Source organism: Lepus europaeus, chromosome 8 (assembly GCF_033115175.1).
Source record: "Lepus europaeus isolate LE1 chromosome 8, mLepTim1.pri, whole genome shotgun sequence".
Classification (NCBI taxonomy): domain Eukaryota; kingdom Metazoa; phylum Chordata; class Mammalia; order Lagomorpha; family Leporidae; genus Lepus; species Lepus europaeus.
In genome coordinates, this window is record NC_084834.1 from 30,307,623 (window position 1) to 30,323,834 (window position 16,212).

A 16,212-nucleotide genomic window follows, 5' to 3' on the forward strand; every position below is an offset into this window, starting at 1 on the left:
TTTAAGGAAACAATATGGAATGAAGTCTCAAATCAGATGAAATATTCTGTTGTAAAATTACCTGTTACCCAACTCCATCATTTCACAGCTTGGGTTGTTCATAGAAAAGAATTTAAGCAAAATCAAATGTTTTGGGAGACAAAATGAGAGAGATTAAAATATGTCAAATATGTTTCCTAAGAAAGCATGTCTCTTACGTAAGATACACATGACAATTTCCATCTCATTAAATTTTTCATGAAAAAACTCTAGAAAATAAATGTAAGTACTTATTTATATTATTTAGTATATAAAAGGAAATAATACAAAAGTAGAGATCTAGTATTTTTAAAATATTTATCAGATTACCTAAAATTTGTCACACAAAAATCAAAATATTAATATTATGCATAGGTTTTCTTAATAACTTACAAAAACAAGCAAAAAATATCCATCACTCCAAAAAGCTACAAATAACTCTAAATTGGAAGGAAGACAAGTATGAACTTCAAAGAATTCATTTTACTTACTTACTTTGCATGTTTAGAAACACTGGTGACACTGAAACAGCCCAGCACAGACATGATCATTCTGTAAACATCTGACCATACTGGCACAACGTGGATCTTGCTGATCAAATGGATGTATTTTTTTGTTGCAAATGTTTTGAGAAACAGTGCCTAAAATTGTGCAATTTTACAATACATTTTTAGCAAAGTTTACATGTGAAGGGGGAGCATCAAAGCTAGTAAGTCTTTTGGCTTTCTTACAGATGGTATCATTATAATTCCACAACTGCCAGGATGGAGTGTTTTTGTAGGAAAAATCAACTGACTACAAACTATGTTGCCTCTGTTGTTTTACATGTCAGAGTCACTTGCAGATTCTGGTCTGCTGTTATCTGGCCCATCACTTTCCTTGTCCCAGTCTTTCATAGATGCTTCCATCATGAAATCATCACGTTGGGTCATCCACCCTGGGCCTTCTTCCCATTTTACTTGTCTGTTTGGCTTTTGAGATCTTTCCATTTGAACTTTTCTCATTTGTACTTCATCCATTCCTTTCAGAACACTGATGAAATCTTTCTTAGAAACAGTTGATATCAACTTAGCACACTTTTAATAGAGCCCCCAGCTTCTTGAACCTTTTCATCAGCATTCTTTTGATGTTTTTGAATAGCATTAAATAATGGCACCATACCCCTCGTTGGAGTTCTCTGAAGATTTCACTTTGCTTCTTTGTCTTTGACAACGTGTGGCTTTACTCTGCACATCATTTCCCATTCCTGCTTCATATCAAGCTGTTTTCTTCCCTCAAGTCTTTCTTGCTTTAACTTTTCATTTTCTTTTTCCAGTTCTTTATTTTTCACTAGAATGGTGGGTTTACTTTTTTTTTTTTTATTTGAAAGAAGTGGAGAGAGAGGGAGAGAGAGGTCTTCTATTCGCTTGTTCACTTCCCAAATGACCACAACAGCCAGAGCTGAGCTGATCCAGAGCCAGGAGCCTCTTCTGGGTCTCCCATCTGGGTGTAGGGGCCCAAGGACTTGGGCCTTCTTTATTGCTTCCCCAGGCCATAGAGGAAGAGCTGGATTGGAAGAGAAGCAGCTGGGATTCGAATTAACGCTCTTATGGGATGATGGCACTGCAGGCTGGTGCTTTAAGAAAGCACTGCTCTTGGCTGGTGCTGTGGCTCAATAGGCTAATCCTCTTCCTGCGGCGCCGGCACAGCGGGTTCTAGTCCCGGTTGGGGCACCGGATTCTGTCCCGGTTGCCTCTCTTCCAGGCCAGCTCTCTGCTATGGCCCAGGAGTGCAGTGGAGGATGGCCCAAGTGCTTGGGCCCTGCACCCGCATGGAGACAAGGATAAGCACCTGGCTCCTGCCTTCAGATCAGCGTCGGTGTGCTGGCCGCAGTGTGCCGGCCGCGGCGGCCATTGGAGGGTGAACCAACAGCAAAAGAAGACCTTTCTCTCACTGTCCACTCTGCCTGTCAAAAAAAAAAAAAAAAAAAAAAAAAGCACTGCCCTCAGTGGGTTTACTTTTTTTTTTTTTGACAGGCGGAGTGGACAGTGAGAGAGACAAAGAGAAAGGTCTTCCTTTTTGCCATTGGTTCACCCCACAATGGCCGCTGCGGCTAGCGCACTGCGCTGATCCGAAGGCAGGAGCCAGGTCCTTCTCCTGGTCTCCCATGCGGGTGCAGGGCCCAAGCACTTGGGCCATCCTCCACTGCACTCCCGGGCCACAGCAGAGAGCTGGCCTGGAAGAGGGGCAACCGGGACAGGATCGGTGCCCCGACTGGGACTAGAACCTGGTGTGCCGGCGCTGCAAGGCGGAGGATTACCCTATTGAGCCACGGCGCCAGTTAAGTGGGTTTACTTTTAGGAGTTTTCTTGTTAAAGATTTTAGCCGTGGCATCTGCCCAGCCCATATTAGTCCCAGCAGATGATTCTGTAGCATTTTTATTTTCTTTGTCACAGGGTTCAACATCATGCTTATTGTCAACGTCTATTGCTGATCCTTTTTCTGATCCACAGCATCCTACAGATCCTCCACTATTGGAAGCATCTCTCACCTCCTCTTCCAGCTCCGATGCTTTGACTTGTACTATCATTTTCACATTCTTTTTTTTTTTTTTTTATTTTTGACAGGCAAAGTGGACAGTGAGAGAGAGACAGAGAGAAAGGTCCTCCTTTTGCCGTTGGTTCACCCTCCAATGGCCGCCGCGGTAGCGCGCTGCGGCCGGCACACCGCGCTGTTCCAATGGCAGGAGCCAGGTGCTTCTCCTGGTCTCCCATGGGGTGCAGAGCCCAAACACTTGGGCCATCCTCCACTGCACTCCCTGGCCACAGCAGAGAGCTGGCCTGGAAGAGGGGCAACCGGGACAGGATCGGTGCCCCGACCGGGACTAGAACCCGGTGTGCCGGCGCCGCAAGGCGGAGGATTAGCCTAGTGAGCCGCGGCGCCGGCCCATTTTCACATTCTTTAGCGAAGTTTTTTGCTTTTCTTCCTCCCATACTCACACGTGAACTCTGAATGGCCATGGCTATTTTTCTCTCATCAGAAGTATCTCTCCATTGTGGTTTTAACTACATTCCCCTGGTTGAAGTTTACTGGAATTGAGTTGAGCAAGTTTTCAGATGCTTTTTGTATCTTTTGTGAAGTGTCTTAAGTCTTATTGTCCATTTTTGTTTTTACTTTTCATTTTTTTGGACATAATTTTATTTATGGGACACAGTGTGATCATTTGATACGTGTGTATAATGTGTGATTATTAAACCAAAGTGGTTATCTTTTCTGTTTTAACATTTCTTTGTCTTTGGGGTCTTTGAACTCTTCTGTGATAATTAATAGGTTGTAAAATATAGTAACTCTACTGTGCTATAGAACACTAGAACTTATTCTTCCTGTCTACCTGTGTTTTGATGCTCATTATTCAACTTCCCTCTTTGCCCCCTTCCTCCTCAGCCTATAATAATCACTGCTCTGCTTTCTTCATTGAAGTCAACTTTTTAAGCTTCCACATACAAGTAAGAACATAAAGGATTTGTCTTTCTGCGTCTGGCTGATTTCACTCAGCATGTCCTCTAGTTTTCTCCATTTTGCTACAAATGGCAGAGTTTCATTCATTGTCTTTTATTAATTGTAGAATTTTTCTTTTTAATTTGAGAGGCAGAGAGAAAGAGACCACTCCCATCTGTGGGTTCACTTTCAAAATGCCCACAATGGCCAGGTCTACACCAGCCTAACGCCAGGAGCTGGGAATTCAATCCACATGGGTGGCAGGAACCCAAGTAATTGAGCCATCACCTGCTGCCATCCCAGGTGCACGTTAGCAGGTACCTAAAATTAGGAATGCAGCAGGGATTGGAACCCAGGGACTCAGAAAAGGGATGTGGTTGTCTTAAGTGGGGTTTTTTTTTTTTTTTTTTTTCTTTTAAGATTTATTTTATTTAGTTGAAAGGCAGAGTTAGAGAGAGACAGAGACAGAGAGGTCTTATATCTGCTCATTCACTCCCCAAATGACCGCAGAGACTGGGACTGGGCCAGCCAGAAGCTAGGAGCCAGGAACTTCTTCAGGGTCTCCCACGTGGGTGCAGGGGCCCAAGTACTTGGGCCATCCTCTGCTGCTTTCCTTGGCACATTAACAGCAAGCTGGATCAGAAGTAGAGAAGCCCGGGTCCGGCACTGTGGCGCAGTGGGTTAACGCCCTGGCCTGAAGCACCGGCATCACATATGGGCACCAGTTCGAGACCCAGCTGCTCCTCTTCTGATCCAGTTCTCTGCTATGGCCTGGGATAGCAGTAGAAGATGGCCCAAGTCCTTGGGCCCCTGCACCCACATAGGAGACCTGGAAGAAGCTCCTGGCTCCTTGCTTTGGATCGGTGCAGCTTTGGCCGTTGCGGCCATCTGGAGAGTGAACCAACGGATGGAAGACATCTCTCTCTCTCTCTCTCTCTCTCTCTCTCTCTGTCTGCCTCTCTGCCTCTCCTCTCTCTGTGTAACTCTGACTTTCAAATAAATAAAATAAATCTTTAAAAAAAAAATGGAGAAGCTGGGACTTGAACTGGCACCCATATGGGATGCCAGCATCACAGGTGACGGCTTTACCTGTTATACCACAGCACCAACCCCAAAACTGGTGTCTTAACCAGAATCTTAACTACTATATTAAATGTCTGCCCTATGTATGAATTTTTTATGTGGTTTAGATGTGAGTCCATTGTTGAATATATGTAATTACAAATATTTTCTCTTCTCACAGGGAGTCTTTTTGTGAGAATTTTTTTTTTTTTTAAAGATTTATTTGAGAGGCAGAGTTACAGAGGGAGAGAGAAAGGTTCATCTGCTGGTTCACTCCCTAAAAGGCTGCAACGGCTCAAGCTGGGCTGATCTGAAGCCAGGAGCCAGTAGTTTTTTCCAGGTTTCCCACATGGGTGCAGGGGGCCCAAGCACTTGGGCCATCTTCCACTATTTTCCCAGGCCATTAGCAGAGAGCTGGATTGGAAGTGGGGCAGCTGGGACTTGAATTGGTGCTCATATATGAAGCCTGTGCTGCAGGCAGAGGCTTAACCTATTGTACCACAGTGCTAGCCCTGAGAATTTCTTTAATGTAGGCCTATTTGTGATTTGTTTTCCTTTATAAAGTGGTTATATATATGTGTGTGTATGTAATTATGTTTGAGAAACCTTTTCTTCTGAGGTTTTGTTCATTTTTTATTATTTTTTTTTGGACTCTATTAGCTGGTATTACTTGAGTTTGAAAACATCCATCTTCCTCCTATGTATTCTTTCACCAGAGTGGGTGTGAAGGATGTTGCTGGTATTCATTTGCCATCAAATGTGAAATTTCAGAGTCCAGCATATTATTCTGCAGATACTGAAGAAACAGTTGAACCTTATACAACTGAAAAGATGAGTCGAATTCCTGGAGGGTATCTGCCTTTGACAGACTGCTTTGAAATTATGACAGTAGATTTCAATAATCTTCAGGTAAATAAAAGTACAGCTTCTGTTTTTAAGCATTACATTTCATTCATTATTTAAAATAATTAACATCTAGGACAGTCTTATAAATTTGCATGAGATACCACATACTTTATGTAAAAAAGTAATCTAAAGGTAATTGAAATTTCCTCCTGAAATTACTCACAATTTAAATAACAGAAGGAAAAAAACCTCTGAGATTTGTTGGGTATACATTTTGTGCCAGGTACTTTTACATGGATTCTTAGGGAACTCTTAGGACATGCTGCAGTAGAGTTTTACTTATCCTTGTGCCATACCAGTGCGAAAACTTCCTCACATTAAATAATCTCTCCCAAATTATTCAACTTGTGAATGCAAGGACAGGCAGTCTAATGCAGGTCTGACTTCTCTCTCCCTCCCTCCCTCCCTCTCTTACTTCCTTTCTTTTAGATTTATTTGGCTTATTTGAAAGAATAACAGAGAGAGGGAGAGACAAAGAAAGAGATTGTCCATCTACTGGTTCACTCCCCAAATAGCTTCAATGGCTGGGACTGGTCCCATTACAAGTCAGGGGCCTGGAACTCCATCTGGGTCTCCCGTATGGGTGGCATGGCCCTAAGTATTGGGATATCTGCTGCTTTCCCAGGCACATTAACAGGGAGCTGGATTGGAAGTAGACCGACCAGGACTTGAACCAGTGGCAGCTTAACTCACTGTACTGTAATGCAGGTCCCTTGACATTTTTTAATGTCATTCTGCCATTTCAAAGTGACAGAATTCCTTGAAATGAGTAATAAGGCTAACTCTGGGTTGTATGTGTGTTGTGGTGACCAGCTATCTCAGTTTGCCCAGGACTGGGGAATTCCTGACAGAGGGGACTTAAAACCAGGACAGTCCTGGGAAGAGCAGTACAAATTGATCACCGTAGTGTATGTATGTCTGTGTTGGTGAGTAGTGAGAATATGTGCAGTATAAATGTGCCCAAAGAAATTGAGAAAGATTATATAATATCCTTCTCTGAAGGTCTTTCATAAAGTCGTGTTAAATGGTCAACTCTGTAAAACTAATTTGCTGGGACAGTTTAATAGATGCTTTCTCCTAATAATCATTAATAGATTGTTCTCGAGGTAGTCTGGAACCAGTTTGAGCGTTGGGCATTGTTTGCTGAGGCTGAGCTGTCTTTCTGTACTTCAAGAGCATTCCTTATCTAATAAAACATTTCAGTGGAGAAGAGCGTGATTGTAGCTGCTAGTTACTCCCAAGATATGCTTTTACTATTTTAAACCTTTATTAGTTCAATTTTTATTTCCCACAAACATACAAACCTTATTAAGGTTTTGATTTTGGAATTAATGCTGCCTGCTGAATGCTTTCAAGCAATTCAGAAGAATAGAAAGGAAAAAAGTCATTGTGTTTTTCCTCCCTTTAAAATCTTGGCCCTTCTTTCCCAGGTCTCTGGTTTGAAGTGCATCTTCCCAGACTTGCTTTTCTGTTTTTCTACAAATACATCCCCGCCCCCAATAGTCCCTGTTGCTTTGCCACTTGCCTTTTTCATTCAACTGTATGTCATGGACTTATTTCCACATCAGTAATTTGTTTGTGCCTTGTCCTGCTGAATATAGTTGCATAGTATTCTGGTAGGTCGTAGCATCCCGTCCAATGTACCTTGGGTGGTTATGGGTGTGCCAAGATACTGAGTCCTTAAGGGTGCCGAGCAGGACTGAGAACTTCTCAGATAGAACGTGGTGTGATATTGAAGTATGAATATATTAAATGTATACAATTTTCTCATTGGTTTTGCTTCATTCTCAGGAATTAAAAAGTCTTGCAACTAGAAAGCCTGATCAGATTTGTATTCCTGTTATGAAAGAAGGCATTCTAGATGCTATTGTGGTTTGGTTTGTGCTCCAGCTTGATGATGAACACAGTCTATCCACAAGTCCCAGTGAGGCAACATGTTGGGAACAGGCTGTCTACCCTGTACAGGACCTTGCAGGTAGGACTTGTCTAACTTAGGTTTTAAATTCGTTGCTTTAGTTCTCTAAGACTTCTAGTCAGTGTTCTCCTCTGTCCTCCTTACTCCTAAATTATGGGTATGAAGTTTCTAGTCAAATGAGGTTGGTTAAATCTTTCAGTATTTCCTTTTTCTTTTTCAAAAGGAATTTTTACTAGTTAATATATGTAAAGAAGAGAGACTAAAGCTTTGCCACATGTCACTCAAAGATACCTATCATTAAATAATTTCTTTAGCTGTGGTTTTTCTAGTTATCACTAGATGAAAGAGATTCTTTTCCTTTTTTTTACTGGAAAGTGTCAGGAATGTATTGCTTTTAATGAAGGAATTCCATGGAGAATTTAATGGCATCTATGGAAGTTCAGGTTATAAAAACATCCACCCTTATATAAGCACAATAATGCCAATTTCAGGGAGTTTATGGATCCCCAACCTTTCCCAAAGAAGTTCTGTATTTTTTTTTTAAAGATTTATTTATCTGTTTGAAAGGCAGAGATAAAGAGAAGGTGAGAGAGACAGATTGATCAGTCTTCCATCCACTGGCATACTCCCTAAATGGCTGCAAAGGGCAGGGCTGGGCTGGAGCTGGGCCTGGCTGAAGCCAGGAGACCATCCGGGTCTCCCATGAGAGTGGCAGGGGCCCAGGCACTCAGGTCATCCTCTGCTGTCCTCTCAGGTTCACCAACAAGGGGTTGGATCAGAAGAGGAGCAGCTGGGATCCAAACTGGTGCCTGTATGGGATGCTGGTGCTGCAGGTGGAGACTTAACTTTCTATACCACAGCACCGGCCCTAAGAAGTTCTGTATTAAAGATGCTTTTGAATAGAACTTTTGTTTGTTTGTTTACAGCAATTTGATGGGTTTTAGTAGGTTCACAGCAGTTGAATTATCTAGAAAACTCTACCACTTTTAAAGTGGGAGGTCATATATTTCTGTTTCTGTCCAGTCTTTCAATCAAGGATATAATTTAGCAAGGTCATTAAGTCATAGAATCTGTATGGTAGTGTGGCTAGTCTGGTGGTTTTGGAGTTAGGTATATTTGGTTTCATACTTTGCCTCTGCTACTAGGTGACCTTTCCTGCTAGCCTTGCCAGTTAGCTTGTGGAGATTTTATTGTGTTGTATGTAAAATGGGATTATTTTTTATACTTTACTGTACAGTTGTAGACATTCTTAGAGATAATGGGTATGAAATGCCTACCACAGTGACTGGTACGCAGCAGTGACATTTTTTCTTTGTGTTTATTCTAACTCTTGCAGTAACTTACACAAATGACTTTTTTTTTTTTTTAGATTTACTTATTTATTTGAAAGAGTTACACAGATAGATGGAGAGGCGGAGAGAGAGAGAGAGAGAGGTCTTCCATCCAATGGTTTACTCCCCAATTGGCTGCAACACTAGAGTTGTGCCGATCTGAAGCCAGGAGCTTCTTCTGAGTCTCCCATGCGGGTACAGGGGCTCAAGGACTTGGGCCATCTTCTACTGCTTTCCCAGGCCATAGCAGAGAGCTGGATCGGAAGTAGAGCAGCCTGGTCTTGAACCGGTGTCCATATGGGATGGCGGCACTTCAGGTCAGGGCATTAATCCAATGTGCCACAGCGCCGGCCCCAACTTTTTTTTTTTTTTTTTTTTAAAGAAAATCCTTCTGGGGAAATGATATTTTAAATGTTTAAAAATTGGAATAATAGCTTATACATTTAGTTGATTCTAGGGCTGATGAGAAAGAATTGTGATTATATATTGACATTTTAAAGTTTTAATAACGTGAAAGTTCATAGAAAAATGATACATAGCTTTTTGGTAGGATTTACTCCTTTATATTTTCAGATTCCTGAACATGGCAAGAGTTAAGATAAATTACTGATATTATTTTGTTGAATGCTGCTTTTTTTCTCTTGTAAATTTCTGTTACAGAAAAGAATGTCCTTCTAAGCTAAACTAAAGTTTGATATTAAGCTCTGAATTTCATTGATCTTCGTTATCATTAGATTCATTACCAAAAATGGTAGAGTCCCCTCAGCCCTCTACTCACCTCCCCCTCTCCCCGCAGTTTGGGTATATGGTGGTACCTATTGACTGAAGAAAAAAGCACAGTAATACAGATAGGATAGGGTCCTATAATGAATCTCTTGAATCTCTCCATTAAGCTATGAATTAATAGAATCTTCCAAGTTTCACTTTTCCCTAGGTAAAGGTGGTGGGATATGTAGCTTTCTGTATGTTACACAAAGAGATAGAATCCTTCCTGTAGTGATTTAAATAAAGGAAGAATAGATTGGGAATTACAGATGCTTTTGTGATCCCCAGGCTTACAAGCACTTTGTATCAATCCCTTATACTTTTTTTCTTATCATTTAATAAAGACTACTGGATAAAACCTGGGGACCATGTGATGATGGAAGTGTCTTGTCAAGATTGTTACTTAAGAATTCAGAGTATCAACATCTTGGATTTGGAACATGAAATGGATACTACAAAAAGTTTTAACAAGAATAAAGACTTGTTATCTTTGGGAAATGAGGCTGAACTCTGTAATGCCCTTGCTAACCTTCAGACCAGTAAACCAGATGCTGTAGAGCAGACATGTGTATTGGAGTCCACAGAAATTGCTTTGCTTAATAACATCCCATATCATGAAGGCTTTAAAATGGCGATGAGAAAAGTATTGTCTTCCTTGACTCCAGAGAAACTGTGTCAGGCCATGGATACACACTGTCAGGATAATGAGATGAGCTCTGGAGCCGAACAGAGTAATACTGCAGAGAGCACCCATGAGCCTTTCTACATATTAGATGTGTCAGAAGGCTTCTCCATTCTGCCTATAATTGCTGGCACACTTGGGCAGGTCAAACCATACAGCTCTGTGGAGAAAGACCAGCATCGTATTACTTTGGACCTCATATCTGAAGCCAATCACTTTCCTAAAGAAACACTTGAGTTTTGGCTGAGACATGTAGAGGACGAATCTGCTATGTTGCAAAGACCAAAATCAGACAAGCTGTGGAGCATAATTATATTGGATGTCATTGAGCCCTCTGGGCTCATTCAGCAAGAAATAATGGAAAAAGCTGCAATATCCAGGTAAAACACAAACTATAACTTGTACATTTTTTTTGGCCTCATGTCTCATGTAAATTCTTTTATTACTTTAATGGTGTAACTGCAAGAATGAGTCAGGATGATTGTGTGTTCCTCAAGCATTAGTTTTCAGCACTAGTGACTTCTTGCCTTTCTTTATGTGCATGCTACTGCTGTGCTTTTCTTCTTTTTTAAAGATTTATTTATTTATTTGAAAGAGTTAGGCAGAGATGGAAAGGCAGAGAGAGAAAGAGAGGTCTTCCATCTGCTGGCTCACTCCCCAATTGGCTGCAGCAGCTGGGGAGCTGTGCCAATCTGAAGCCAAGAGCCAGGAGCCTCCTCTGGGTCTCTCACGTGGATGCAGGGACCCAAGGATCTGGGCCATCTTCTAATGCTTTCCCAGGCCATAGCAGAGAGCTGGATCGGAAGTGGAGCAGCTGGGTCTTGAACCGGCGTCCATATGGGATGCCAGTACTGTAGGCTGCGGCTTAACCCAGTATGCTACAGTGCTGGCCCCTGTGCTTTTCTTGTAACGGAATCTCTGTACTGTACATGTGAAGAAGAAAGCCTGCTTTGGGTTTAGATTGCTGATACATTTTTGGGGAATTAGGTAGAGATTTATAAAAGCACATAAGGGGGCCGGCACTGTGGCTCACTTGGTTAATCCTCTGCCTGCAACGCCGGCATCCCATATGGGTGCCAGCTTCTAGTCCCGGTTGCTCCTCTTCCACTCCAGCTTTCTGTTGTGGCCTGGGAGAGCAGTTGAGGATGGCCCAGGTGCTTGGGCCCTGCACCCGCATGGCAGACCGGGAGGAAGTACTTGGCTCCTGGCTTCGGATTGGCTCAGCGCCAGCCCTAGTGGCCATTTGAGGAGTGAACCAACGGAAGGAAGACCTTTCTCTCTGTTTCTCTCTGTCTATAACTCTACCTGTCAAAACAAACAAACAAAAAAACAGTACATAAGAGGACATTAGAGATATAAAAAGAAAAGTCAGATTTTTATATTATTTGAGAAATATGCAAGAAATACCTATAAGAAATATGTAGTTAGTATCTGATGGGACTTCCTCTTTTCTAATTTTGATATGATTTATTTTTTCTTCCTCCCTAATTGGCTCATGCTAAAACTTCCAGTACTATATGGAATAAGAGTGGTAAAAGTAGACATCTGTGTCTTTTTCTAGAGCTGAGGGGAAAAACTTAAAAGGTTTTCAACATTCAGTGTTATATTGTCTGTTCGTTTGTGATTATAGCCTTTATAATTTTGAGGAATGTTCCTTCTATACCTAATTTGTGGAGGGTTTTCAGCATGAATGGGTGTTGAATATTATCTAGTGCTGTTGCTGCATCTGTTGAGATGACCACATGGTGTTTGTTCTTCATTCCATTGATGTGATTTATGACATTTGTGTGAATGTTGAACCACCCCTGTATTTCTGTGTTAATTAATCTCGCTTGATCGTGATGTCTGATCTTTTGGATTTGGTTTTTGACTGCTTGCTAGTATATTGTTGAGCATCTTTGCATCTGTGTTCATTAAGGATATAGGTCTGTAGTTTTCTTTTTGTGTCATGTCTTTGGTTTTGGTATCAAAGTGATGCCTCATAAAAAGAGTTTGGCAGAATTCCATCCTGTTCAATATTTTGGAATAGTTTGAAGAGTATTGGAGATACTTCTTCTTCTTTGAATGTTTGTAGAATTCAGCAGTAAAGCCATCAGGTCCTATACGTTTCCTTGATGGAAAACTTTTTTGTTTTTAAAGATTTATATATTTATTTAAAAGGCAGAGTTACAGAGAGGCAGAGAGAGAGAGAGAAGGAGAGGGAGAGGGAGAGGGAGAGAGGTCTTCCATCTGTTGATCTGTTGGTTCACTCCTCAGATGGCTGCAACGGCTGGAGCTGGGCTGATCTGAAGCCAGGAGCCTGGAGCTTCTGGGTCTCCCACTTGGGTGCAGGGGCCCAAAGACTTGGGCCATCTTCTACTGCATTCCTGGGCCATAGCAGAGAGCTGGATCAGAAGTGGAGCAGCTGGGACTAGAACCTGTGCCCATATGGATGCCAGAACTGCAGATGGCAGCTTTACCCCTCCTTTTTCATCTCTAATTTTATTTATTTTAATTTTTTCTTTTTTTCTTTGTTAGTCTGGCTAGAGGTTTATCTATTTTGTTTATCTTTTCAAAAAAGCATTTTTGTTTTATTGATCTTCTTTTTTCTAAGTTGCAATTTCATTTATTTCTTACCTCCTGCTGATTTTGGGTTTTGTTTGGACAAATACACAAGATGGGCAGACGTCAACCTGGAGATGCAGGAGACATGAAGAAGCAAGGTAGCATCATGCCTCCAAAAGAACACAATACTCCTCCTGAATTAGATCCTGAACTGAAAGAAATCTATGAAATGATTGATATAGCATTCAAAATAATGATTGTAAGGAAACTCAATGAGATGCAAGAGAATACATAGATATATTAAAGAACTGAGGAAATCAATGAGTGACATGAATGAAAATATTACTAAGGAATAGAACTCATTAAGAATAACCAAGTAGCGGGGCCGGCGCTGTGGCTCGCTTGGTTAATCCTCCAACTGCGGTGCCAGCATCCCATATGGGCTCTGGGTTCTAGTCCCGGCTGCCCCTCTTCCAATCCAGCTCTCTGCTGTGGCCCTGGAGGGCAGTGGAGGATGGCCCAAGTGCTTGGGCCCCTGCACCCTCATGGGAGACCGGAAGGAAGCACCTGGCTCCTGGCTTCGGATTGGCGCAACACCAGCTGTAGTGGCCATTTGGGGAGTGATCCAAAGGAAGGAAGACCTTTCTCCCTGTCTCTCTCTCACTGTCTGTAACTCAACCTGTCAAATTAAAAAAAAAAAAAAAAAAAAAAAAAAAAAAAAAACAAGTAGAAATTCAGTCAGTGAACTAAAACCCATGATTGAGAGGTGTAATAGCAGAATAGACCAAGTGGAGGAATTATTTCTGACCTTGAGGACAAGAATTTAAAAGTAGCCAATCAGACAGAAATAGAAGAGAAAAAGAATGAAGAAAGTCTACGTGAAATATGGGCTACCATTAAAGAAATACTTGTATTATAGGCATTTCTGAAGGAGAATTAAAGAGAAAGGCATTGAGAACCTGTGAAGTGAAGTAATAGTTCAAAATTTATTAGGTCTTGAAAGAGACATGGACATCCAGATACAAGAAGCTCAAAGAACCCTAAGCAGACTCGAACAAAAAAGCTCTTCTCCAAAGCATATTATTGTCATTGTCAAAGGTTAAAGACAAGGAGAGAATCCTAAAGACAATAAGAAAAGCGTCACTACGTAAAGGAAAACCAATTAGATTAACATCAGACTTATCAGTGGAAATCCTACAGGCCAAAAGAGAGTGGGATGATATACTTAAAGTCTTAACAGCAACAAAACATCCATCCAAGAATATTATATCCAGTGAAGCTATCCTTTAAAAGGGAAGGAGAAATAAAGTGTTTTCCAGATAAGGAAAAGCTGAGAGAATTTACCACCTCCAGACCAGCCTTACAAGAAATCCTGAAGGGTGCCCTGCATTAGAAGTAAACATGAAACCACATGGCACCGCCAGATTCACTAACAGAGCAGGCAGAATCATTATCCAGTCAACAGAGTGACAGGTCTTGTTTCCTATTTATTAATACCAACCTTGAATGTAAATGGAGTTAAATTCACCAACCAGAAGACTTACATTGGCTGAATGGATAGAAAACCATGACCCTACTATATGCTGCTTAAAAGAAACTCACTTCACAAAAATACACACAGACTGAAAGTAAAGTATTGGAAAAAGATATACCAGGCAAATGAAACCAAAAGTGAGCTGGTGTAGCTATCCTGATACCAAATAAAACAGACTTTAAATAAAAAACTGTAAAAAGAGATTAAAAAGCACACTATATTTTGATAAAAGGTTGAATTCAGCAAGAAGATATAACAGTCATAAAAATTTATGTACTGTGGGCCGGCACTGTGCCTCACTTGGTTAATCCTGCCTGCGGTGCCAGCATCCCATATGGGCACCGGGTTCTAGTCCTGGTTGCTCCTCTTCCAGTCCAGTTCTCTCTGTGTGGCCCGGGAAGGCAGTGCAGGATGGCCCAAGAGCTTGGGCCCCTGCACCCGCATGGGAGACCAGGAAGAAGTACCTGGCTCCTGGCTTTGGATCGGCGCAGCGCCAGCCATAGCAGCCATTTGGGGAGTGAACCAACGGAAGGAAGACCTCTTTCTCTGTCTCTCTTGCTGTCTATAACTCTACCTATCAAGTAAATTAAAAAAAATATATATATATATATATACTGAACACCACACCACCTGGAGATATACAGAAAATACTATTAGACCTAAAAGGAGAGACAGACTCCAGTACAGTAATAGTAGGTGACTTCAGCACCCCACTCTCATCAATGGACAGATCATCCAGACAGAAAAACAGTAAGGGTGCATTGGGAGTTGAAACATGGACCTAACAGACACTTACAGGACATTTCCCTAAACAGCTGCAGAATACACATCCTTCCCATCAACACATGGACATTTTCTAGGATAGACCACATAAGAGGCCACAAATCAAGTCTCAGCAAATTTAAAAAGACTGAAACCATGTCATGTATTTTCTCAGACCATAAAAGCATAAAACTAGATAGTACCACAAGAAGAAGAATAAAACACTCATAAGTACTTGGAAATTAAACAGCATGCTACTGAATGGTCAGTGAGGCACTGAAGAATTAAAAAGTAAATCAGGCCGGCGCCGCGGCTCACTAGGCTAATCCTTCGCCTTGCGGCGCCGGCACACCGGGTTCTAATCCCGGTCGGGGCACCGATCCTGTCCCGGTTGCCCCTCTTCCAGGCCAGCTCTCTGCTGTGGCCAGGGAGTGCAGTGGAGGATGGCCCAAGTGCTTGGGTCCTGCACCCCATGGGAGACCAGGAGAAGCACCTGGCTCCTGCCATCGGATCAGCACGGTGCGCCGGCTGCAGCGCGCCTACCGCGGCGGCCATTGGAGGGTGAACCAACGGCAAAAGGAAGACCTTTCTCTCTGTCTCTCTCTCACTGTCCACTCTGCCTGTCAAAAATTAAAAAAAAAAAAAAAGTAAATCAAAAACTGTCTTGAAATAAAGGAAAATGAAAACAACATACCAAAACCTGTGTGATACAGAAAAAGCAGTATTAAAGAGGGAGGATATAGCATTAAATACTTACATTAAACAAAAGAAATGTCAGCCGGCGCCGTGGTTTAACAGGCTAATCCTCCGCCTTGCAGCGCCAGCACACCGATTCTAGTCCCGGTTGGGGTGCCGGATTCTATCCTGGTTGCCTCTCTTCCAGGCCAGCTCTCTGCTATGGCCCGGAAGGCAGTGGAGGATAGCCCAAGTGCTTGGGCCCTGCACCCGCATGGGAGACCAGGAGAAGCTCCTGGCTCCTGGCTTCGGATCAGCACGATGAGCTGGCCACAGCGGCCATTGGAGGGTGAACCAACGGCAAAAGGAAGACCTTTCTCTCTCTCTCTCTCTCTCTCACTCTCTCACTGTCCACTCTGCCTGTCAAAAAAAAAAAAAAAAAGTCTCAAATTAGAGGTCTAATGATGCATCTTGAAGATTTAGAAAAACAAGAAGAAACCAAACCCAATATGATGTCTTTTTTCCTTCTCATAGTTTGGTA

General features: G+C 42.1%; 1 protein-coding gene and 1 pseudogene across 1 annotated transcript in view; one reads left to right on the forward strand and one right to left on the reverse strand.

The window, feature by feature from the left end:
* The window catches only part of PRMT9 (protein arginine methyltransferase 9), a 38,976-nt gene that overhangs the window by 13,580 nt on the left and 9,184 nt on the right, over positions 1–16,212 (forward strand). Inside the window, exons 7-9 of the mRNA XM_062199521.1 lie at positions 5,274–5,466; positions 7,255–7,438; positions 9,819–10,536. Of these exons, the coding sequence (XP_062055505.1) occupies positions 5,274–5,466; positions 7,255–7,438; positions 9,819–10,536 (1,095 nt within the window). The remainder of the gene's footprint in view (positions 1–5,273; positions 5,467–7,254; positions 7,439–9,818; positions 10,537–16,212) is intronic.
* On the reverse strand, positions 831–2,599 carry LOC133765500 (RRP15-like protein; annotated as a pseudogene).